The sequence below is a fragment of the Lactuca virosa genome, chromosome 6, assembly GCF_052849685.1.
Source record: "Lactuca virosa cultivar CGN04683 chromosome 6, Lactuca_virosa_CGN04683_v6, whole genome shotgun sequence".
NCBI classification, from domain to species: Eukaryota; Viridiplantae; Streptophyta; class Magnoliopsida; order Asterales; family Asteraceae; genus Lactuca; species Lactuca virosa.
The window spans coordinates 223,562,415-223,582,461 of record NC_136431.1 but is presented as its reverse complement, the minus strand read 5'-3'; the positions used below and the strand labels follow the sequence as shown (position 1 = coordinate 223,582,461).

The window sequence follows — 20,047 nt, the reverse complement described above, 5'->3', positions numbered from 1 at the left end:
GCGTTAACACAGTCCGTATTCGCCAACTAGAGTCTTCTCATGAAAGGACTCTGGTCCACAATGCAGCTCTGCAGAGGGAACTTGTTGGAACCCAAGCTGAAGTCAGGGAACTTAGAGCTCAGGAAGTAAGATCTGACAGGCGTATGAGGGACATAGAACGCCTGCTGTCGGGATCAAGAACTCATGCTAGTAGTTCTCGTCGCCGATAGAATCTCATCGAATTCTCTTTTGGATATAACCTAGTTATGTAAAACTCTGGTCTAATTTCCTATCTTTGTACATCTTAGACCTGTTAGGTCTTGATTAGGTCGTAGTCCTGTCAAAAATTTTCCCATCTTGGTTGATGTAAGGCCACCTTCTGTTGGCCATTTTTCTCGAACTTGTTACGTCTGTAATTCCAGTAATATTGACAGGTACCTAATCTAATGGGAATTATTATCCAATTACTATCATCTGTTGTTGAACTATGGCGATTTAGTTCATGAGACACGTTCATTTTCTATACTATTGAATTCTTATCATTGCCTATATATTTTCAACTTATAGTTGAAAAATGCCGCCTCGCAGAAGTACAAGGCGTAACAATAGTAACGAAACACCGATACCACCACCACCTCCACCACCTGCTCAGTTTGACGCTGCTATGTTCCAAGCGGCTGTCACGGCGGCCGTAGCGGCTGCCATGTCACACATCCATACTCCTGTCCCTAGTGGATCGGGAACAGGTGCACCTCCTTCCAATCATGGCGAGAGCCATGGGCATCCCCGGGAATGCACCTACAAGGATTTTACAAATGCCAAACCCCAGAATTTCAATGGATCTGGTGGGGTTATGATCTTAAGGCAATGGATAGAAAAGACAGAAGCGGTCTTTGAAATCTGCGCCTGCCCAGAGGGCAACAAGGTCAAGTTTGCTACTTGTACCTTTTCTGACAGGGCTTTAACTTGGTGGAATGGCCACGTTAAGTCTCTGACTCTAATAGTGGCAAACTCGATCAGCTGGGAAAACTTGAAAGCCATGCTGATGAGAGAGTACTGTCCTCGAGGGGAAATTCAAAAACTCAAGCATGAACTCTGGGGTCTAGAAATGGTTGGTTCCGACATATCAACCTATACAAATAGATTCTGTGATCTAGCAATTCTTTGTCCTGATATGGTTGCTCCGGAGAGCAAGAAAATAGAGAGATATATTTGGGGACTGTCGCCCCAGATCCAGTCAAGTGTGTTAGCATCCAGGCCTGTTACTTTTGACAGCGCTAAAGAGCTGGCACAATCTCTCATAGATCACGGAAACCACCAAAACCCAACGATTCCTACACCCGAACCCCAAAAAGGAAACAACAACAACAAGAAAAAGGGGTGGAACAAGAGGAAAAGCGGGGCTTCGCAAGAATCCTCGAAGAAACAACAGTTAGTTACGGTAAATGCTGCTGTTGTACCTACTGCTGTTCCTACTAACCCCTACCCAGCGAAGCCTTATGCCGGTAATCTTCCGAGGTGCAACAAATGCACCTTCCATCACAACGGACCTTGCCGGGAAATGCAGTGCTCTAACTGCAACAGAAGGGGGCATACTGCCCGTTTCTGCAAGACTCCAGCAAGGCCGACCGCCCAAGTTCCTAACGCCGGTGTGGGCCAAGCTTGTTACGGTTGTGACGAAGTGGGCCACTACAAGAGGAACTGCCCTAAGGCAGGGATAGCAGGCGGAGTAGGAAGAGTTCTGGCCATGGGCAACGAGGAAGTCGTAGCTGATCCTACAATAGTTACTGGTACGTTTCTCCTCGATAACTCATATGCTTGCATACTTTTCGACAGTGGAGCGGAGAAAAGTTTCGTAAGCCAGAAATTTGCACACCTGCTTAAACAAAAACCACGTGCACTAGATAAATCATTCACTGTAGAAATGGAAAACGGGAAAACGGAAAGTACTAATTGCATATACGTAGGTTGTACTCTAACTTTAGATGGCCATACTTTCAAGATAGACCTCATGCCGGTCCCAATTAAAAGTTTCGACGTCATTATCGGCATGGATTGGTTGAGTCTTCTTCGCGCCGACATCATGTGCTTTGAAAAAGCAGTTCGTCTTAACCTCCCTAACAGCGAAACCCTAGTTATCTACGGCGACAAACCTAGTACGAGCCTTCGCATCATTTCGTGCATCCAAGCTCAGAAGTGCTTACGAAAGGAATATCATGCATTCCTCGCTCACATCGTCGATATGAGTCAAGAAGTGAAAGACATTCAGAACATCCCGGAGGTACGCGACTTTCCCGACATCTTTCCAGAAGAACTACCGGGATTACCACCACAACGCCAAGTCGAGTTCAGAATCGACTTAGTGTCAGGGGCTACACCGGTAGCCAAATCCCCATATCGTCTGGCACCAGCGGAGATGCAGGAACTTTCCAGTCAGCTTAACGAACTTCTCAAGAAGGGATTCATTAGACCAAGCTTCTCACAATGGGGAGCACCGATCTTGTTCGCCAAGAAGAAAGACGGATCGTTTCGTATGTGAATCGACTACAGAGAACTCAACAAGCTTACCATTAAAAATCTTTATCCCTTACCCCGCGTTGACGATTTATTTGATCAACTTCAAGGAGCCAACTACTTCTCGAAGATAGATCTACGATCCGGATATCACCAACTGCGAGTGTTAGAGGAGGATGTTCCCAAGACAGCCTTCCGAACTCGTTATGGACACTACGAGTTTGTAGTGATGCCGTTCGGATTAACTAACACGCCCGCAGTATTCATGGATTTAATGAATAGGGTGTGTCATCCTTACTTGGATCAGTTCGTCATCGTCTTCATCGATGACATACTCATCTACTCTCGAAGCAAGGAGGAACATAGTCAACACCTCCGAAGAATCTTAGAAACATTACGATCGGAGAAGCTCTATGGGAAGTTCTCTAAGTGCGAATTTTGGATTCGAAGAGTCGAATTCTTGGGCCACGTAGTTAGTGAAGAGGGAATACACGTGGACCCTTCCAAAATCAAGGCCATTGAGAACTGGTAAGCACCGAAGACACCTACGGAAATTCGTCAATTTCTAGGTCTCGCTGGCTACTATCGCAGGTTCATTCAGAACTTCTCCCGCATTGCGAAACCTCTTACAACACTGACCCAGAAAGGCGTGGCCTTTGACTGGGAAGAGAAACAGGAGAGAGCGTTCCAAACGCTCAAACGAGCCTTGTGCACCGCACCAATACTATCCCTCCCCGAAGGGATAGAAGACTTCGTTGTCTATTGCGATGCTTTAAATCAGGGGCTCGGCTGTGTTCTAATGCAACGAGGTAAGGTCATCGCCTATGCCTCGAGACAGCTGAAGACACACGAGGTTAACTACACCACACACGATCTTGAGCTAGGAGCAGTCGTGTTTGCTCTGAAGATCTGGAGACATTACCTGTATGGTACAAAAAGCACGATCTTTACAGACCACAGGAGCCTACAACATATATTCGACCAGAAGGAGCTCAACATGAAACAACGACGGTGGGTCGAGCTACTCAGTGATTACGAATGCGAAATTCGTTATCATCCGGGTAAAGCCAACGTAGTAGCTGATGCCCTAAGTCGGAAAGAATATTCTGGTCGTAGAGTCAAATCCTTGACTCTAACTATCCATTCACACTTGTCCACGCAAATTAAGGAGGCTCAGCTCGACGCTTTGAAACCTGAAAATGTGGCGAGTGAAACCCTAAGAGGGATGGATAAGAATTTGGAAGTCAAGGGTGGCGGAGCCTTATACCTCATGGATCGGATCTGGACACCGAAACTTGGTGGTTTCAGAGACTTGGTCATGAATGAGGCGCACAACACTCGTTATTCCGTCCACCCAGGTTCAGATAAGATGTATTTGGATCTTAAAAAGCTATACTGGTGGCCTAACATGAAAGCAGATATTGCTACCTTCGTAAGTAAATGCCTTACTTGCGCCAAGGTCAAGGTCGAATACCAGAAACCCTCAGGTCTACTGCAACAGCCTGAGATTCCTGAATGGAAGTGGGAGCGGATCACTATGGACTTCATAACCAAGTTGCCCAAGACAACGGGTGGACTTGATACCATATGGGTCATCGTCGACAGATTGACCAAGTCCGCACACTTCCTACCCATCAAAGAAACCGACAAGATGGAGAAACTCACGAGAACCTACATTCGGGAGATTGTACGACTGCACGGTGTTCCCATATCCATTATCTCGGACAGAGATAGTATATTCACTTCGAGGTTCTGGCAGTCGCTACAAAGTTCCCTAGGAACTAGGCTGGACATGAGTACAGCCTACCATCCACAGACCGACGGACAAAGTGAGAGAACTATCCAAACCTTGGAAGATATGTTGCGAGCCTGTGTGATCGACTTTGGGAAAGCATGGGATACTCATTTACCCCTTGTGGAATTTTCCTACAACAACAGCTATCACACGAGCATAAAGGCAGCTCCATTCGAGGCCCTCTATGGCCGAAAGTGCAGATCCCCTCTGTGCTGGGCTGAGGTGGGTGATACACAATTAGCTAAAGGACGAGTTCCTGAAAGCACTCTCACGAGTCCGGAGATCATTCAGGAAATGGCAGAGAAGATCGTTCAGATTCGTGAACGATTGAAAGCCTCTAGAGACCGACAGAAAAGCTACGCTGACAAGCGAAGGAAACCGTTAGAATTCCAGGTGGGCGACCGTGCTCTACTGAAGGTCTCACCCTGGAAGGGCTTGATACGCTTCGGAAAGCGTGGGAAGCTCAATCCAAGATACATAGGGCCTTTCGAGATTCTTGCCCGAATCGGCCCAGTAGCTTACAAACTCAATCTACCGCGCGAACTCAGTAACGTACACTCTACTTTCCACGTCTCGAACTTGAAAAAGTGTCTGTCCGACGAGACTCTAGTAATCCCACTCGACGAGATCGAGATCAACGAGAGCCTCAACTTCGTGGAGGAACCTGTAGAGATCATGGACCGTGAGGTCAAACGAACGAAGCAAAGCCGCATCCCGATAGTGATGGTTCGCTAGAACGCCAAGCGAGGACCTGAATTCACATGGGAGCGCGAGGATCAATTGAAATTGAAATATCCTCATCTTTTTACTTAGTTAATTTTAACTACTTATTTGCTTAAACTCTAATTTCGGGACGAAATTCCCTCTAACGGGGGGATGATGTGACAACCCGAAATTTTCATTCGTACAAACCCTACAGTCCAACACTTCAATTAAAAGTTAAATACTTTTCTGCTAAATTTTAGCCGGTTTAAAGTCCGTTTGAGTATTTATATTAATTATTCATGTAACGAGCAGATAAAAGGAAGTGATTTCTAGAATATCGGGATAGCAATTGACCAACCAACACCGTAGTTAGGTGTTCACGGCCAAACAAAAGGAGTTTGGGCCGTGAACTCTATCATGGCCGTGAACTCATGCCTTAGGCATGAGTTTACTCCCCAAATGGTTCATTTCTCACTTCCACCTTCAAGAACACTTACCATTCTCTCTCAAGTAGCATCCCGTTCTTCACCCGATCTTCCGAAAACGTAAGTTTTATTTGACTTGATTTGTGGTTATAACCTATCACCTAGTGTTTAAACATCATTTCATTCATTCATTGTTGATTTTCAATTAGATCTTCAAAACACCAAGAACACCAAAAACACACACTAGTGTTCTTGGGCCTTAAACACCCAATCGAGCTTCTATCTTGTAATTACACTTGCCCTAGCTTCTTTTGTGCTTAATATGAACTTGATAACACTTGAAAATCATCAAGAATCATAAGAACAAAGGAGTTTACGGCCAAGGATTTTCTTGGGCCGTAAACCCCTTTCAAGGTGGTTAAATGGACTTTAGTCCCTTCCTAAGCCTTGGATGCCAACCTTGATCCTTCCTAGAAGTGTTTAAGACCTGAAACAACAATCAAAACAACTCCCCATAAGAGTTTACGGTCGTAATCACCTAAGGAAGTGGTCCTTAGGCCGTAAACTCTACATGTTAGTGTTATTGTGCCCCTAAAGCTTCCTAAGGCTTGGGCTTGATCATAGCATGCTTACTCTTGACTTATAGGACCTTAAATCACCAAATGGCACTAAGTACCATGAGTTTACGGCCGTAAATTCATGGGGGAAATGACCTTAGGCCGTAAACTCCATAAGGAGTGGTCCTTGGGCCATAAACTCCAATGCCTTGCCATACAACCTTTAGATGCAACCCTTTGGTACCAATAACACTTGAATCAAAGTGTTTTCATGCCCTAGGGTGTTTTAACTTGGTTAATTAGTTGTTAAATTACTAATTAGATACATATATGTTTGATTATATGTTAACTAGGATCATTGTGTGTACAAGTCTTCACTTGACACCTAGCATTCTACATCATTCGTTCATCCAAACCACCCACTACAGGTGAGTTCATACCCCTTAATCAACCTTTTAAATGATTTTAAATGCTTTAATAGGGGGGGGGGAATACAAGTAGAAAACAACATGTTATAGAATCAATCACATGTGATTTATAACTATGTTTTCAACCAACTGATTTCACATACTTCAAAATGTGATAAACACAATGGTTTTCAGTCCTGTTATACTTCGTTATCAAATGAATTACTTTTGAAATGTTTTATAAAATGACATCAAGTCATCATTATTATTGTTCAAAACTCTTAAATGTTTTACAAAACCTCTATACACTTATGTTTCATGTATATATGTATTGATATGAGAGCTTTCATTCTTCATTTGGTTCCAACACTCTTGGGTAGCAAGGGTGTATAAACCTACTTGGACACTCAACTTACATTCCAGTAAACTATTATAGGTATAGTTTAGGGGATATAAACATTATTCCTACTACAAGGAATTACACCAGAGTCAGTTCATTCATGAGTCTATACTAATACATCAATATGAAGAGATACTAATACATCAATATGAAGAGATACTAATACATCAATATGAAGAGATACTATTACATGGATACTTGTACATAGATACTTCTACATGGATATTGTTACATAGATACTATATGATGAGATACATTTACATATTATATGTGTAGATACTATTATATATGTACGGGACTAACCATTCTACACCCAGCTGTTAGCTACAGAGGGAAAATGCACATCGACAGATGTCTACGGTTAATACTATTCAACATCTTCCATGTCGTGTTTATCCTAGTACCAAAGGATAATACTTAAATGATTATATAATTTCCCTTTTACTTTTATTTTGTGACACGTTCACATAAACGATGAGGTAGACTATATATTTATAATAATAGTCACATGGGAAAAACTTTCATTTACACAGAAATGCAAACTTCAAAGCATTCGGGTCTTGGTAGAAGACTACCTTTTATACTAGTAGGAAATATGGGATTTTCTAGGGTTTTCACACTTATATCAAATGTTTCATCATCAATTGCATGTCTTTCATATCAGCTTTCCAAATTAATGACACCATAATACTTATGAATTCACCAGCTTTATGCTGATCTACACTTTCAAAATAACTTGTATTCTCAGGTCACCAGTAGACAGGTACGATGACCAGGTTTTGAGAAGACGGAGCACAGACAAGACTCGTCTTTTATTTTGATTACATATTTTGGTGTCTTATTGCTATGAAAGAACACTCATGTTTTAAAACTTTACTTTTAATGCAATGGATGATGTTGTTGCTTGTTTACTACTTTGCACTGTTATGATACTTTACATGACGTCCTCCACCCCCGAACGTTTCCGCCGTTCCAGTTTTGGGGTGTGACAGTTACAACAAGACAAAAGTAGTTTACGGGTAGATCTTCTCTTCGGGTTCATCATGGCAAAAGGTATTCGGTTCCTTTTAGCTGAAGAGGGTCACTTTCTTGTTTCAATAAGATTTATCAAAGTCGCACTACCCTTCAAACTCGAAAATAGATTTTCTGGGAATTTCTCTTCTCTATCAATATTTTTGACAACTAATGAAACTGATTTAGGTTGCAAGGGATCAGAATGATGGTTAGAGGCGTCAACAGGAAGAAATTTTGAGCCAACAATCGATTTTGCATTTATTTCCCCTTTCAATGTAAAAACATCAAGATTCATATATGGAGGATACCCTCCATGAAAACGAACAACAGCTAGATCCAAGGAAAGATGAGAAAAAGGCGATCAAGAAGAAAAGACTAGAAACCAAAAGACCCACCTGAAAGTTAACTACAACCCACCTTAAGTTTTCGCTTTTGGATTTTCCTTCTCATTTTTCCGGCATCTCAAAACATAAATCGATTTTGATTTCAATCCGAGAACACAAATCGATTTTGATCTTTTGTTTTAAGGTATGAGAATGGAGGGTAGCAAAAGAGAAGGGGCTACCTTTTTTTTAGTGTGTGTATCTGTGTGTTTTTGAGGAAGATGATGGGTGTGTTTCTTGGGGAAGAAGATAGCGTTGGTGGTGATATTTTGTCTCGTAAGAGAGAGAGAGAGAGAGAGAGAGAGAGAGAGAGGGAGGGAGGGAGGGAGAGAGAGAAAGAGAGATAGAGAAAGAGAAGTATTTTTTATTTTTCTTTTAATCATAAAAATATTTAAATAAATAAATAAAACTGAAAAAGAAAAAAACAAGGGTACAATCGTCATTACAGAAAATTTTAAAGTAAATTGGACTAAACTGGCAACAAAATGAAAACTTTGGACCTGTGGTGCTAGTCCAAACATTTTTGGACCAAAATGATAATTTTTAGCAAACCACGGGGACCATTCGTGCAGTTTAGTCTTTATAAAACCATTGTTTCCAAAAATATTATTTAAAATCAGAGTCTCCCAAGATCAAGAACATGAATTCAGGATGTGTACGGTCACGCCTTCACCTTGCCGCAGTCCTCTAAAGTACCTGAAACCATAACCAAAAACTGTAAACCAACGCTTAGTGATTTTCCCCCAAAGTACCACCATATAAACATAACAAACAACAACATGCATAAAGAGCCTTCAGCATGAATGGACCGCCTCACCAGGCCTACAGCATATCTGGACCGCTCTACGGGCCTTCGGCCTGACTAGTCTGCCTTGCAGGCCTTCAGTCTATCCGGACCACCCTAGGTATCTTGGCCTTCAGCACAAAGCAGGACCGCCTCAACCTGGTACACCATCACATATCAACATATACCATAACAATCAATAGCTAGCATCTACAGGTAGTCATACAGATCTAAAAAATCACTACAACATAGCAACATCCTATATACCAGGATACAGATCTTAACCGATTACTACAGCATAACAACATATGGTAAAAACCAAGATATCAATCCAATGGGCAAGCCTTGGTGCTTTCGACCCGTAAGTACAGTGAGGAAGACTCACCTCACAATCTGACGAATAATTGATCAATACTCTGCTTCCAAATATCGGATCACCTAAATCCTAAATTTCAAAACATTAACCATTATTTATTTTCCCCAAAATGCCCCTGGTCAAACTTGGTCAATGGTCAGAAGACAAGTCGTGTCACCTAGCAGATTCAACCCAATCGAGCCAACCCGACCGAGTCGACTCAGCAGAGTACGTTGGCGTAATCTTTTGTACGCGGGGCGTACTCGATGGTTGACCATCTTATCGGGCGCTGACCACGTACGTGCAACGTACCACTTGGTACGCCCAGCGTATGTGCCAGTTCATCCATTTCCCTATTAAGAGCTTAATACTCCAGATCTTCACGTCGAAAATCAGATCCAAGGCCAAAGTATCCTGAAGAGTCATAAAGTTTCCAACTTTATGACATTGCATGTCCATTAAGTGCTTAAAACATTAAATCTCAACATATTAATGCATTAAGACCTTTTATAACATGCATGGAGAAAAACTAACCATCAAGACCAAATTTTCATGACTTAAGACCTCTCCTAAGGTCTAAAAGGACGACTTATTGGGTCAAGAACATGCCATGCTCAAGAATCACCATTTTTCGGACAAAATGTGTCTTAAAGGAAGAAATGGCTAGATCTACAAGATGGAGTGATCAAGTTGTAAACTTTATACATCCCTGAGGTTGCTAACAAGAAGGAAATCACATATCCAAGATGCTTCCAAAGTTCCAAGCTCTTCTCACCACCTTCTTCTTCTTCAAGAACACCTCTAAACACTCCAATAGACTCAAAAAGCACTCTACTCACTTAGAGCTTGCTTGGGGTCGTTTTTCACAAAGTGAGGCTGATGAAGTAATGGGAAATGAGGCTATAATGGTATATATATATATATATATATATATATATATATATATATATATATATATATATATATATGGACCAAACCCTAAAAATTAGGGTTTGCACTTCCTTCACGTACGCCCCGCGTACGAGGTGTACGCCTAGCATACTAGCGTCCACCCTAATATGCTCAGCATACACAACGTACGCTTAGCGTATTCCCCATAGTCTGAAATTACCAAAATGCCACTATGGGCCATTTTGCACTCGTCCATATACTCAGGGACAAAATGAAATAATTATTCGTACATAAGGCTAAAATTGAAAATACCTCAACATTGGGATGTTACATTGCGAAGGTTGGCGACATATAAATCCCATTAATAATCCATTAGCCATTACCGATGAATTCTTTGACAAATAATGGTCTTTTGTGGTTTATCGGAAATCGGCCGGTAAATAACTTTTTGTTAAAAAATTTATAATAATAATAATAATTAATAACTAGTAAAAAAACCGGGCATCGCCCCGGGGTATTATTTTTTATTTTTTTATTTATTTTTATTTATTTTTATTTTTTTAAGATTAGGAGCTCTGATTAAACAATTTAAAAATAGTGAAGAATAAAGACACCAAATTTGACAAAACATTCGAAATAGATAAGGATCCCTCTCTACAGATTTGACAATATAACAAACAGTGGCGGCCCTGGGGTGGTGTCGGCGGTGCGGTCGCACCAGGCCTCCGATTTTAGGGGGCCTCCGATTTTTAGGATAATTTATAGTTATAGTATTGGTATTTTTGTAAAATCTATTTTGATGTTTTATCAATAAATAAAATTAGCCCGGTAACTTTTGGTTCCAATTTTAGATGCGTTTTAACATTTGGCCTCCGATGCGTTTTAATTACCGATACAAAGTCTCACTTTAAAATCATTGTCAACTACAAGGTAGGAAAGTAGGATTGAAAGTGTGAAAGCCATAGTTACGCAAGCTCCTGAAATAGTAAAAGCTCTGCATAAACTTGTTGAAGAAGAGACAGACATAAAGATCATAAGTGAAGCTACTTGTCTAGCAAAGTATGAACTTGGCAGATTTGACTTTATAACAGGTATGGTTATATGGTATCATATATTGGCTAAAGTAAATAACCTGAGCAAACAACTTCAGTCTGAGACTATGCGTATTGATGAGGCAATGAGTAGTGTGGGAGCACTTATTGAGTTTTTTAAAGACTATCGAGAGAATGGGTTTGGGAAGGCTTTGGATTGTGCGAGAGCTATAGCTTCTGATTTGGAAATTTATCCAGTGTTTGTTGAGAAAAATAATAAAAGAAAAGTTGTTAAAAAAAGACATTTTGATGAGAATGACATTGGGTCATCAGAGCCGGTACATGAACTTTCACCTCAAGAGTCATTTACGATTCAATATTTTGTGTACATAGTTGATCAAGCTATTGGTTCATTGGAGCGAAGGTTTGAACAATACAAACAATATGAAGACTTTTTTGGTTTCTTATTCACAGCAGAAAAGTTGAAGTCAATGAATACTAGCGAGTTAAAGTCATGTTGCAAAAATCTGGAAAAGAGGCTGCAAAATGGTCATATCTCAGACATTAATGTTGATGATTTATTCAACAAACTGGAGTTGTTACAAAAACATTTACCGGTTGAACACAATACAGCTAACGAAATACTAAATTTCCTAAAAATGATGAACACTTATCCAGTTTCTTGTCTAGCATACATAATATTGTTCACTGTTCCTATTACAGTTGCATCAGCGGAAAAAAGTTTTTCAAAACTAAAGCTTTTAAAATCTTATTTGCGCTCGACCATGTCTCAAGAGAGATTAAACGCTTTGGCATTGATTTCGATTGAGAACGAGTTTCTTGATTATGAAAGTCTCATAGATGAATTTTCTTCTAAAAATGCTAGAAGGTCAATGTTTAGAAAATAGTAATGCGTTGTTTTTTTTTGTTGAAAAGTTGTTTCTAACAGTTTTACAGTTTTATTTGATTACTAATGAGTGATGAAGACATTATTTTGTGGTAGTGAATTTATGAGATGTTTTTTAGCAACTTTATGTTTTGAATTAGTGGTAGCAAATGTAGTTAATAATATTTACAAGAAATTTTTGTGGGGCCTCATTTTAGTTTTTGCACAAGGCCTCCGAAATGTCAGGGTCGGGCCTGATAACAAACATAAAAAAGTGACATAATAGCATTGCACTTTGATTTTTATGGACGCTTTGGTCTCTTCTTGATTGCTTTCTTCATTTTTTTTTACGTTTTTAATTCGGGAACGACTTGCTCTTCACCTTGATGTTGGCAAATTTAATCCACATCACTTTCTCATTTCAACATATAAATATAAAACAATATTCATTATAAATATATATAATTATATATATGTTGGAAAATAACTAAACACTTTGAATCAAGATAAGCAAGTGCAGAACTTTGTTATTGATCCTTTCTTGTGTTTACCTAGTCCAAACTTTGTTATCAATGTTTTCTTGGGTGGTAGTTCAGAAAATCAATCATTAATAGATTGATAACATTTCCTGCATTACCGCATACAAAATCCAAAACATAATTACGCTTTAAACTACTATTTACCAGAAATTCACATAATTGAGAATACCAATGTACTTTGATGCAGCAGTAGAAATTATATAAAAACAAGGAGATCCATTCTCAAAGAACCATACAAAGAAATGCTGTAAAAGTTCAAAAAATCAGACTGGTTTATCCACCACGACACATATTTTCCAAATATGGAGTAATCACTAAAACACTAGAAGATTTCTAAAAAACGCCCAAAAATTTCCCAAAAACCACCACCCGAAACATAGATTAAACATAGTGACCATTTTTCTCTCTTTCACACTACAAGAAATCAGTTAATACCGGCGACGGTAATCCCGGCGACATAGGCATTAGCGGCGACTCTTGAAAATGCCTATGTCGCCAGTAATGCTACTAAACCACGATCCGCTCCGTCCCTCCCCGTTGCATCCCAGCCTTCGATCTGGCATTTGATCCAACGACAGACGATCTGTGTCGTCCCTCCCAGCGACAAGAGCATTAGCGGCAACAAATATTTTTAACGGCGACATTTTGAGCAATAGCGACAAAATAGTTGCGGCGACTTTTTACCGCGACTCGTCGCCGCTATTAGCTTTACCGGCAACTCTTCTAGGTTTTAGCGTCAACTTTTGTCACCACTAGTTCCCTTTTTTGTTGTATTGTCAAGAATAGGATAAGGTAAATCTTCAAAGTTTATCTGTCATCTTCTACATTTGTTGGACATGACAGATCTTCAAAGTTGTTGAAAACTTCACACTAAATATGCCAATAAAGAAATCACATGCCATAAAAAGTGAAATGGTGGAGTAAGGATAATGGTTTTGATTAATTTATAACATCATATTATAAAGTTGCTTTGGTTAAACAAAGTTGATTAAAAAAGAAACTTTATAATCAACATTAAAATGAAAGCTTCAAGTTATAATTAACATTAGAATCAAAGTTGAATACTGCCAAGTTTCACAGTCTCATCCAGAGTGGTCCCAAAAGCTTGCGTTTCATATACAGATAAGAAACGGAAAGAAATATCCTTTTCTTCTAAAGGACACCAAGAAAGATTTAAATGGATATCATGGAGATGTTGGCGTAATTCAGGAATTGGCCCTCAGGGGCATTTTGGGAATTTTATATGGAAACTTTCCTTGTAGCCGTGTTTGAGTTAGTTTAGGATACCGTATTTTTAGTATAAATAAGGGTATTGTTTTAGGTTTGTTTTAGTTTTTTCTCCAGCATTAAAAACTCTTGTTGAGCAAGTAAAAGTCCCCTGTTTTTCATTGCGCTGTTATAGCTTGTTGCTGCAGTTGCTGTGCAGTTTTTTTCTCACTTCCTTTCTGTTCTGCTTTGGTTTCTGTTATTAGGCAACAAGGTTGCAACAAGGTATCATGTAGATACCTTACACTTGGTATCAGAGCTTGAAAAAAAAATAACACCCCATTGATAACAGCCCTAACATGGAAGGACAAAAGAAAGATGACTCATTCTCTCTCCAATACCCGATGTTGACCAGGAGCAATTATGTTGTCTGGGCCATAAAGATGAAGATAGCAATGCAGGCTCAAGAAGTATGGGAAGCCATCGAACCAAAAAACCCACAGAATCAGGTTAGTGTAAAGAAGGATAGGCTTGCGATGGCCATCATAGTCCAAGCAGTACCAGATGAAATTCTACTGTCTTTGGCAGAGAAGGAATCAGCAAAAGAAGCTTGGGATACGCTCAAGACTCTCTACATAGGTGCTGATCGCGTAAGAACAGCAAAAGTACAAACACTCAAAGCAGAATTTGAGGTGTTAACCATGAAGGAGTCGGAGACAGTTGATGACTTTTCTGGAAAGTTAAGCAACATAGTCAACAACATTCGAGCCTTAGGAGACAATATGGAAGAAGCTTACGTGATGAAGAAGATGCTAAGAGCAGTGCCGTCTCGGTTAGTGCAAATTGCTTCAACCATTGAGCAATTCGCAAATCTGGATACTATGTCTTATGAGGAAGTTGTAGGGCGACTGAAAGCTCATGAGGAGAGAATCCGCGGGCATGTCGAAGTTGAAGAAAAGAAGCTTCTACTTACCCATCAAGAATGGACCGAAAGAAGTAAGAAACAAAGCCATGATTAGTCACGCTCCTCTAACAAAAACAACAGGGGAAACTCAAACAATTATCGAGGCCATGGAAGAGGTCGAGGTAGAGGAAGAGGTAGAGGTGGTGGATACCGTGGAGGCCAAGGAAGAGGTAGCAATAACCAGCAACGAGAGAATACTCGTGGCACGAACGACAATCGAGACAAGAGCAAAATCCAGTGCTATAATTGTCAAGAATTCGGGCATTTTGCAGCATAATGTAAAAATCCACGAAAAGAAAGAAATCAAGAAGCTAATATGGTTCAAGGTCCAATTGATAACGAACCAGCCCTTCTCTTGGCAACAATCCATGAGATCAAGACAACTGAGGAAGTGTTCTTGCATGAAGAAAAAGTCAATCCAAAATTGACACCACTAGGAAGCAAGAACAATCAGTCAAAGATTTGGTATCTTGACAATGGAGCAAGTAACCATATGATCGGGGATAAAACAAAGTTTCGTGATCTGAATAGCTCGATTCAAGGCTATTTCAAGTTTGGAGATGGTTCCAAAGTACGAATTGAAGGCAAAGGTTCTATCGTATTTCAATGTAAGAATGGAGAACATCGAGTGCTTCAAAGTGTTTACTACATACCAAGGTTATGTAGTAACATCATCAGTTTGGGACAACTAGCGGAAAAAGAGGATCGAATATATATGCACGACTTATTCCTTTGGATCCACGATGAAAAGAACCGACTGCTCATGAAGGTAAAGCAATCTGAAAATCGACTCTATGAGATAATCTTAAATGAAACTGAGTCTCAATGTCTACTTGTAGAAGCTACCGATCATACATGGCGTTGGCATGATCGTATGGGACACGTGAACTTCACCACACTCAAGCAAATGTTAGACAAGAACTTGGCTGTCGGTTTTCCAAAAATAAACATCCCCACACGTTTATGTGAAGGCTGCTTGATAGGGAAGCAAACTCGAAACCCTACCCAACAAGTACAATGTTCAGATCTTCAAAAAGGCTAGAGCTCGTGCATGGTGACCTATGTGGTCCTATCACTCCACCCACACCAGCTGGAAATAAATATTTCCTCCTACTGGTTGATGATTACACCAGGATAATGTGGATTTACCTTCTAAAAGCTAAAGATGAAGCCCTAAAGATTTTTAAAGAATTTCAAAAAAAGGTGGAAACAAAAGTTGGAGTTAAATAAAGACATTACGAACTGATCGTGGGGGGATTCCTCTCAAGTGAATTCACCTCATATTGTAAAGAAACGGGTCTTAATCGACATTACACAACACCATATTCTCCACAACAGAATGAGGTTGTGGAGAGACGAAATCGCACTATAATTGAAATGACACGTACCAATCTGAAAAGCATGGATGTACCTGATGTATTGTGGGGAGAAGCCGTGTGTCATGATGTCTACATTCTTAACAGATTGAGTTCAAAAGCTCTTAAAGATTCCACCCCATACGAGATGTGAACAGGAAGAAAACCACAAGTTGAGCACTTGAGAATTTTTTGCTGCATTGCTTATGTGAGAACACCAAACACACACCTAAAGAAACTTGAAGATAGAAGCAGCAAGATGGTTCATCTAGGCATTGAAAAGGGATCAAAAGCTTATAGACTTCTTGATCCAGATACAGATACAGGGACGATTCGTGTTAGCAGGGACGTAAAATTTGATGAAGAAGCAAAATGGACATGGGAAAAAGCCGTAAAAATAAAACCCATTCCAGGTGTAAGTTTAACGTTTGATGTGTTCACTATAAGTGACATGACGGGAGATGAAAATTCTGACTTAGGAGGTTACGAAGAAGATAATCATGTATGGAGCGAGCCAACTCAATTAAGTCCTCAAGTTTCCACCACTAATCCAGAAAGTTCGACAAGCTCAAGTACATGTAGCGAAGACTCAACAAGTGATAGTGCATTAAGATCGAACACTTCATGATATTTATCAAGATTGCGAGCAATTACTTCTAATGGAAGATATTGAGGAACCCAAAAAATATTCTGATGCAACTATGAAAAGAGAATGGGTAGAAGCTATGAAAGTTTAATTAGATACGATTGAAAGAAACAAGACTTGGAACCTAGTAGAGCTACCGCCAGGGAGAAAAACCATTGGTCTGAAGTGGATCTTCAAACTCAAAAGAGATAAAAATGGTAATATAATAAAGCACAAAGCAAGGCTAGTTGCCAAGGGTTATGTATAAATACCCAGAATTGATTTCGATGAGGTATTCGCTCCGGTTGCTCGAATTAAAACTATACGCATCATATTAGCTTTATCAGCAAAATCCGGTTGGAAAGTACATCACCTTGATGTAAAGTCAACGTTTTTATATGGTGATTTAGAGGAGGAAGTCTAAGTTTCACTACCAGAAGGATTTATGAAGAAAAATCAGCCAAGGAAAGTCTACAAACTATCAAAAGCCTTGTATGGCTTACGCCAAGCACCAAGGGCTTGGAACTCTAGGCTGCACAAATATTTGAAGCAACTAGATTTTAAAAGATGTCCGCAAGAGTATGTTGTTTACACCAGAAGAAAGAAGGGAAGTCTTCTTATTGTAGGGGTATATGTTGATGATATGATTGTAACAGGAAGTTGTGATAACGATGTGAAATTGTTTAAGCAACAAATGAACAAAGAGTTTCAGATGACTGATTTTGGGCTGTTGACATACTACCTGGGCTTAGAGGTACGTCAGTATGAAGGGGGAATTACATTAGTGCAAACCGCTTATGCAAAGAAAGTTCTTGAAAAAGATGGTATGCATGATTGTAACCCATGTAGATATACTATGGAACCAAGGCTGGAGTTAACAAAGGATGAAGAAGGAGAACACGTTGATCCCATGAAGTATAGGAGCATTGTTGGTGGTTTGAGATACCTCACACACACCCATCCGGATATCTCATATTCTGTAGGTTTGGTTAGTAGTTTTATGGAAAAACCTACTAAGAAACACCTTCAAGTTGTTAAACATATTCTAAGATACATTAAAGGAACAACTATGTATGGTTTGGAATATGTAAGAAGAAGTGAAGAATATGGTGTCATAGGCTATACAGATAGTGATTTAGCTAGAGATGTGATTGACAGGAGAAGTACATCAGGTATGGCATTTTATCTCAATGAGAACCTTGTTACATGGAACTCACAGAAGCAACAAAGTGTGGCACTTTCATCCGGTGAAGCTGAATTTATGGCAGCTACAAGTGCCACATGTCAAGGAGTTTGGATAAGAAGATTACTTGGAGAGTTAACCAGACGAAGAATCAACCCAATAGCATTGAATGTTGACAACAAATCAGCCATGGAACTGATGAAGAACCCGGTGTTCCATGGACGAAGCAAGCATATCGACACGAAATATCATTTCATACGTGAACTTGTTGAGAAAGGAGATGTCATTGTGCAACATGTGGGAACTATTGAACAACGGGCTGATATATTCACAAAATCTATGGCTAAAGTGAAGTTTGAAGAAATGAGAAGTCTATTAGGAGTGAAGAACATCGTGGTTCCTGAATTAGGAGGGAAAACGTTGGCGTAATTCAGGAATTGGCCCTCAGGGGCATTTTGGGAATTTTATATTGAAACTTTCCTTGTAGCCGTGTTTGAGTTAGTTTAGGATACCGTATTTTTAGTATAAATAAGGGTATTGTTTTAGGTTTGTTTTAGTTTTTTCTCCAGCATTAAAAACTCTTGTTGAGCAAGTAAAAGTCCCCCGTTTTTCATTCCCATGTTATCGCTTTTGCTGCAGTTGTTGTACAGTTTTTTTTCTCACTTTCTTCCTTCCTGTTCTGCTTTTGTTTCTGTTATTAGGCAACAAGGTTGCAGCAAGGTATCAAGTAGATACATTACAGGAGATGTAATAATGAATTATCGGTGATAAATCAGGATCCAAAATTCAAATCCAAATCAAACCAATATTAGGTCCATTTAAACAAAATCAATTTTTCAGCAAACACTCATCTTCTCTGATTTCATATTCATCATATGACCAAATCAGCCGACATATTGACAAAAATGACAACTCACAAAGTCAGGTACAACCCCATATTAGCAATATACTTACATTGTGAATGCAAACATTTGTAAATTAAAAAAATATAAAATAAACACCAATTATGGTTATAAAAGTTGTGAATACCCTATAATTCCCAAATAAAATACATGATAAACAACATCATAAATTAGAGACAACATTAAATTTGAAACCTAACCAAACCAAGAAAAAATTAAAATGTAAACTTACCCAATGGAAGATTGGATTGTTCAACCTAATTAAACCAGCAACCATTAATTAAAGAGTTAGAAGTATTTGCAAACAAAGACAAAATTTGGGAAAAGTAAAACCAACAGTCCATTAATTAAAGAGTTAGAAGTATTTGCAAGTTCCATATTTTTTTGGAACCGGAAATTTTATTCAAAGGGATAATGACTTGGGAGGGTAAAATATTTTTGGCTTTGGTCACATTTGGTCACTAAAATTTTTTTCGTGCTCTATTAACCCTTTAACTTGTTGAATCGTGTAAATTTTCCCCTTCCGACTACTTTTTGCCGGTTGCAAAGGATTTATCGATCCTATGTGCCAGGTTGATCCTACATGGCATGTAGGGCTAATGTTATTAAAAGAGGGGCGTATGTGGTTCCTTTATTATGCCCTAATACCCCGATGGCTTCCTCCTACAGCTTCTCATCGTCCTTCAATCGATCAAGCAAGAAATCAACAGTGAACGATCCAAAAACTTGTGATTGTGGGTTCCCTGCACGTATTCTAACGTCAACAACACCAAAGAATCCAGGGAGGCATTTCATGGTGTGGAATGAGGTAATCTATTTCACTTAAATCTTCCCCCTTTTCTGATTCATTTTTCCTGATTTGAAATCTCCTTATGAATTATTTGTGTTGAAGGGTAAATGCAAATATTGGAAATAGTTGGATGTAGAACCTGTACAAATGCCTCTAATGGAAGTGGTAGATGGAATGAAAGTTAAATTAGTAGCTTCGAAGACCGAAGTAGAGAAGGTGAAGGAAGACATGGAACAAATGAAGAAGGAAAAGTACTCTGATGCCATTGCAATGAAGGAAAAAATATATACGTTTACCATAGAATTTCTTTTTTTGATCATCGTGTATATGATGAAATGATGTATTGAAAAATGTTAT

The 20,047-nt window shown here is 39.4% G+C and overlaps 2 protein-coding genes across 2 annotated transcripts; both read left to right on the top strand.

Annotated features, from left to right (window-relative positions):
* The first annotated feature begins 11,302 nt into the window (after positions 1 to 11,302).
* On the top strand, positions 11,303 to 12,148 carry LOC145122339 (uncharacterized). Its single transcript, XM_079057953.1, has one exon. It carries the CDS (start codon positions 11,303 to 11,305, stop codon positions 12,146 to 12,148), a length of 846 nt encoding a protein of 281 aa, XP_078914079.1.
* Positions 12,149 to 15,151: 3,003 nt separating this feature from the next.
* On the top strand, positions 15,152 to 16,344 carry LOC145122338 (uncharacterized). The gene is made up of 2 exons (XM_079057952.1): positions 15,152 to 15,744; positions 16,068 to 16,344. The coding sequence occupies exons 1-2, from the start codon at positions 15,152 to 15,154 to the stop codon at positions 16,342 to 16,344; spliced, it is 870 nt and encodes a 289-aa protein (XP_078914078.1).
* Positions 16,345 to 20,047: the final 3,703 nt, after the last annotated feature.

Coding starts and splice junctions, on each gene's coding strand:
- LOC145122338 (XM_079057952.1), top strand. CDS start 15,152: ATGGTTCAAGGTCCAATTGATAACGAACCAGCCCTTCTCTTGGCAACA. Junction 15,745..16,067: donor TTCACCACACTCAAGCAAAT/GTTAGACAAGAA, acceptor AGTTAAATAAAG/ACATTACGAACTGATCGTGG.
- LOC145122339 (XM_079057953.1), top strand. CDS start 11,303: ATGGTTATATGGTATCATATATTGGCTAAAGTAAATAACCTGAGCAAA.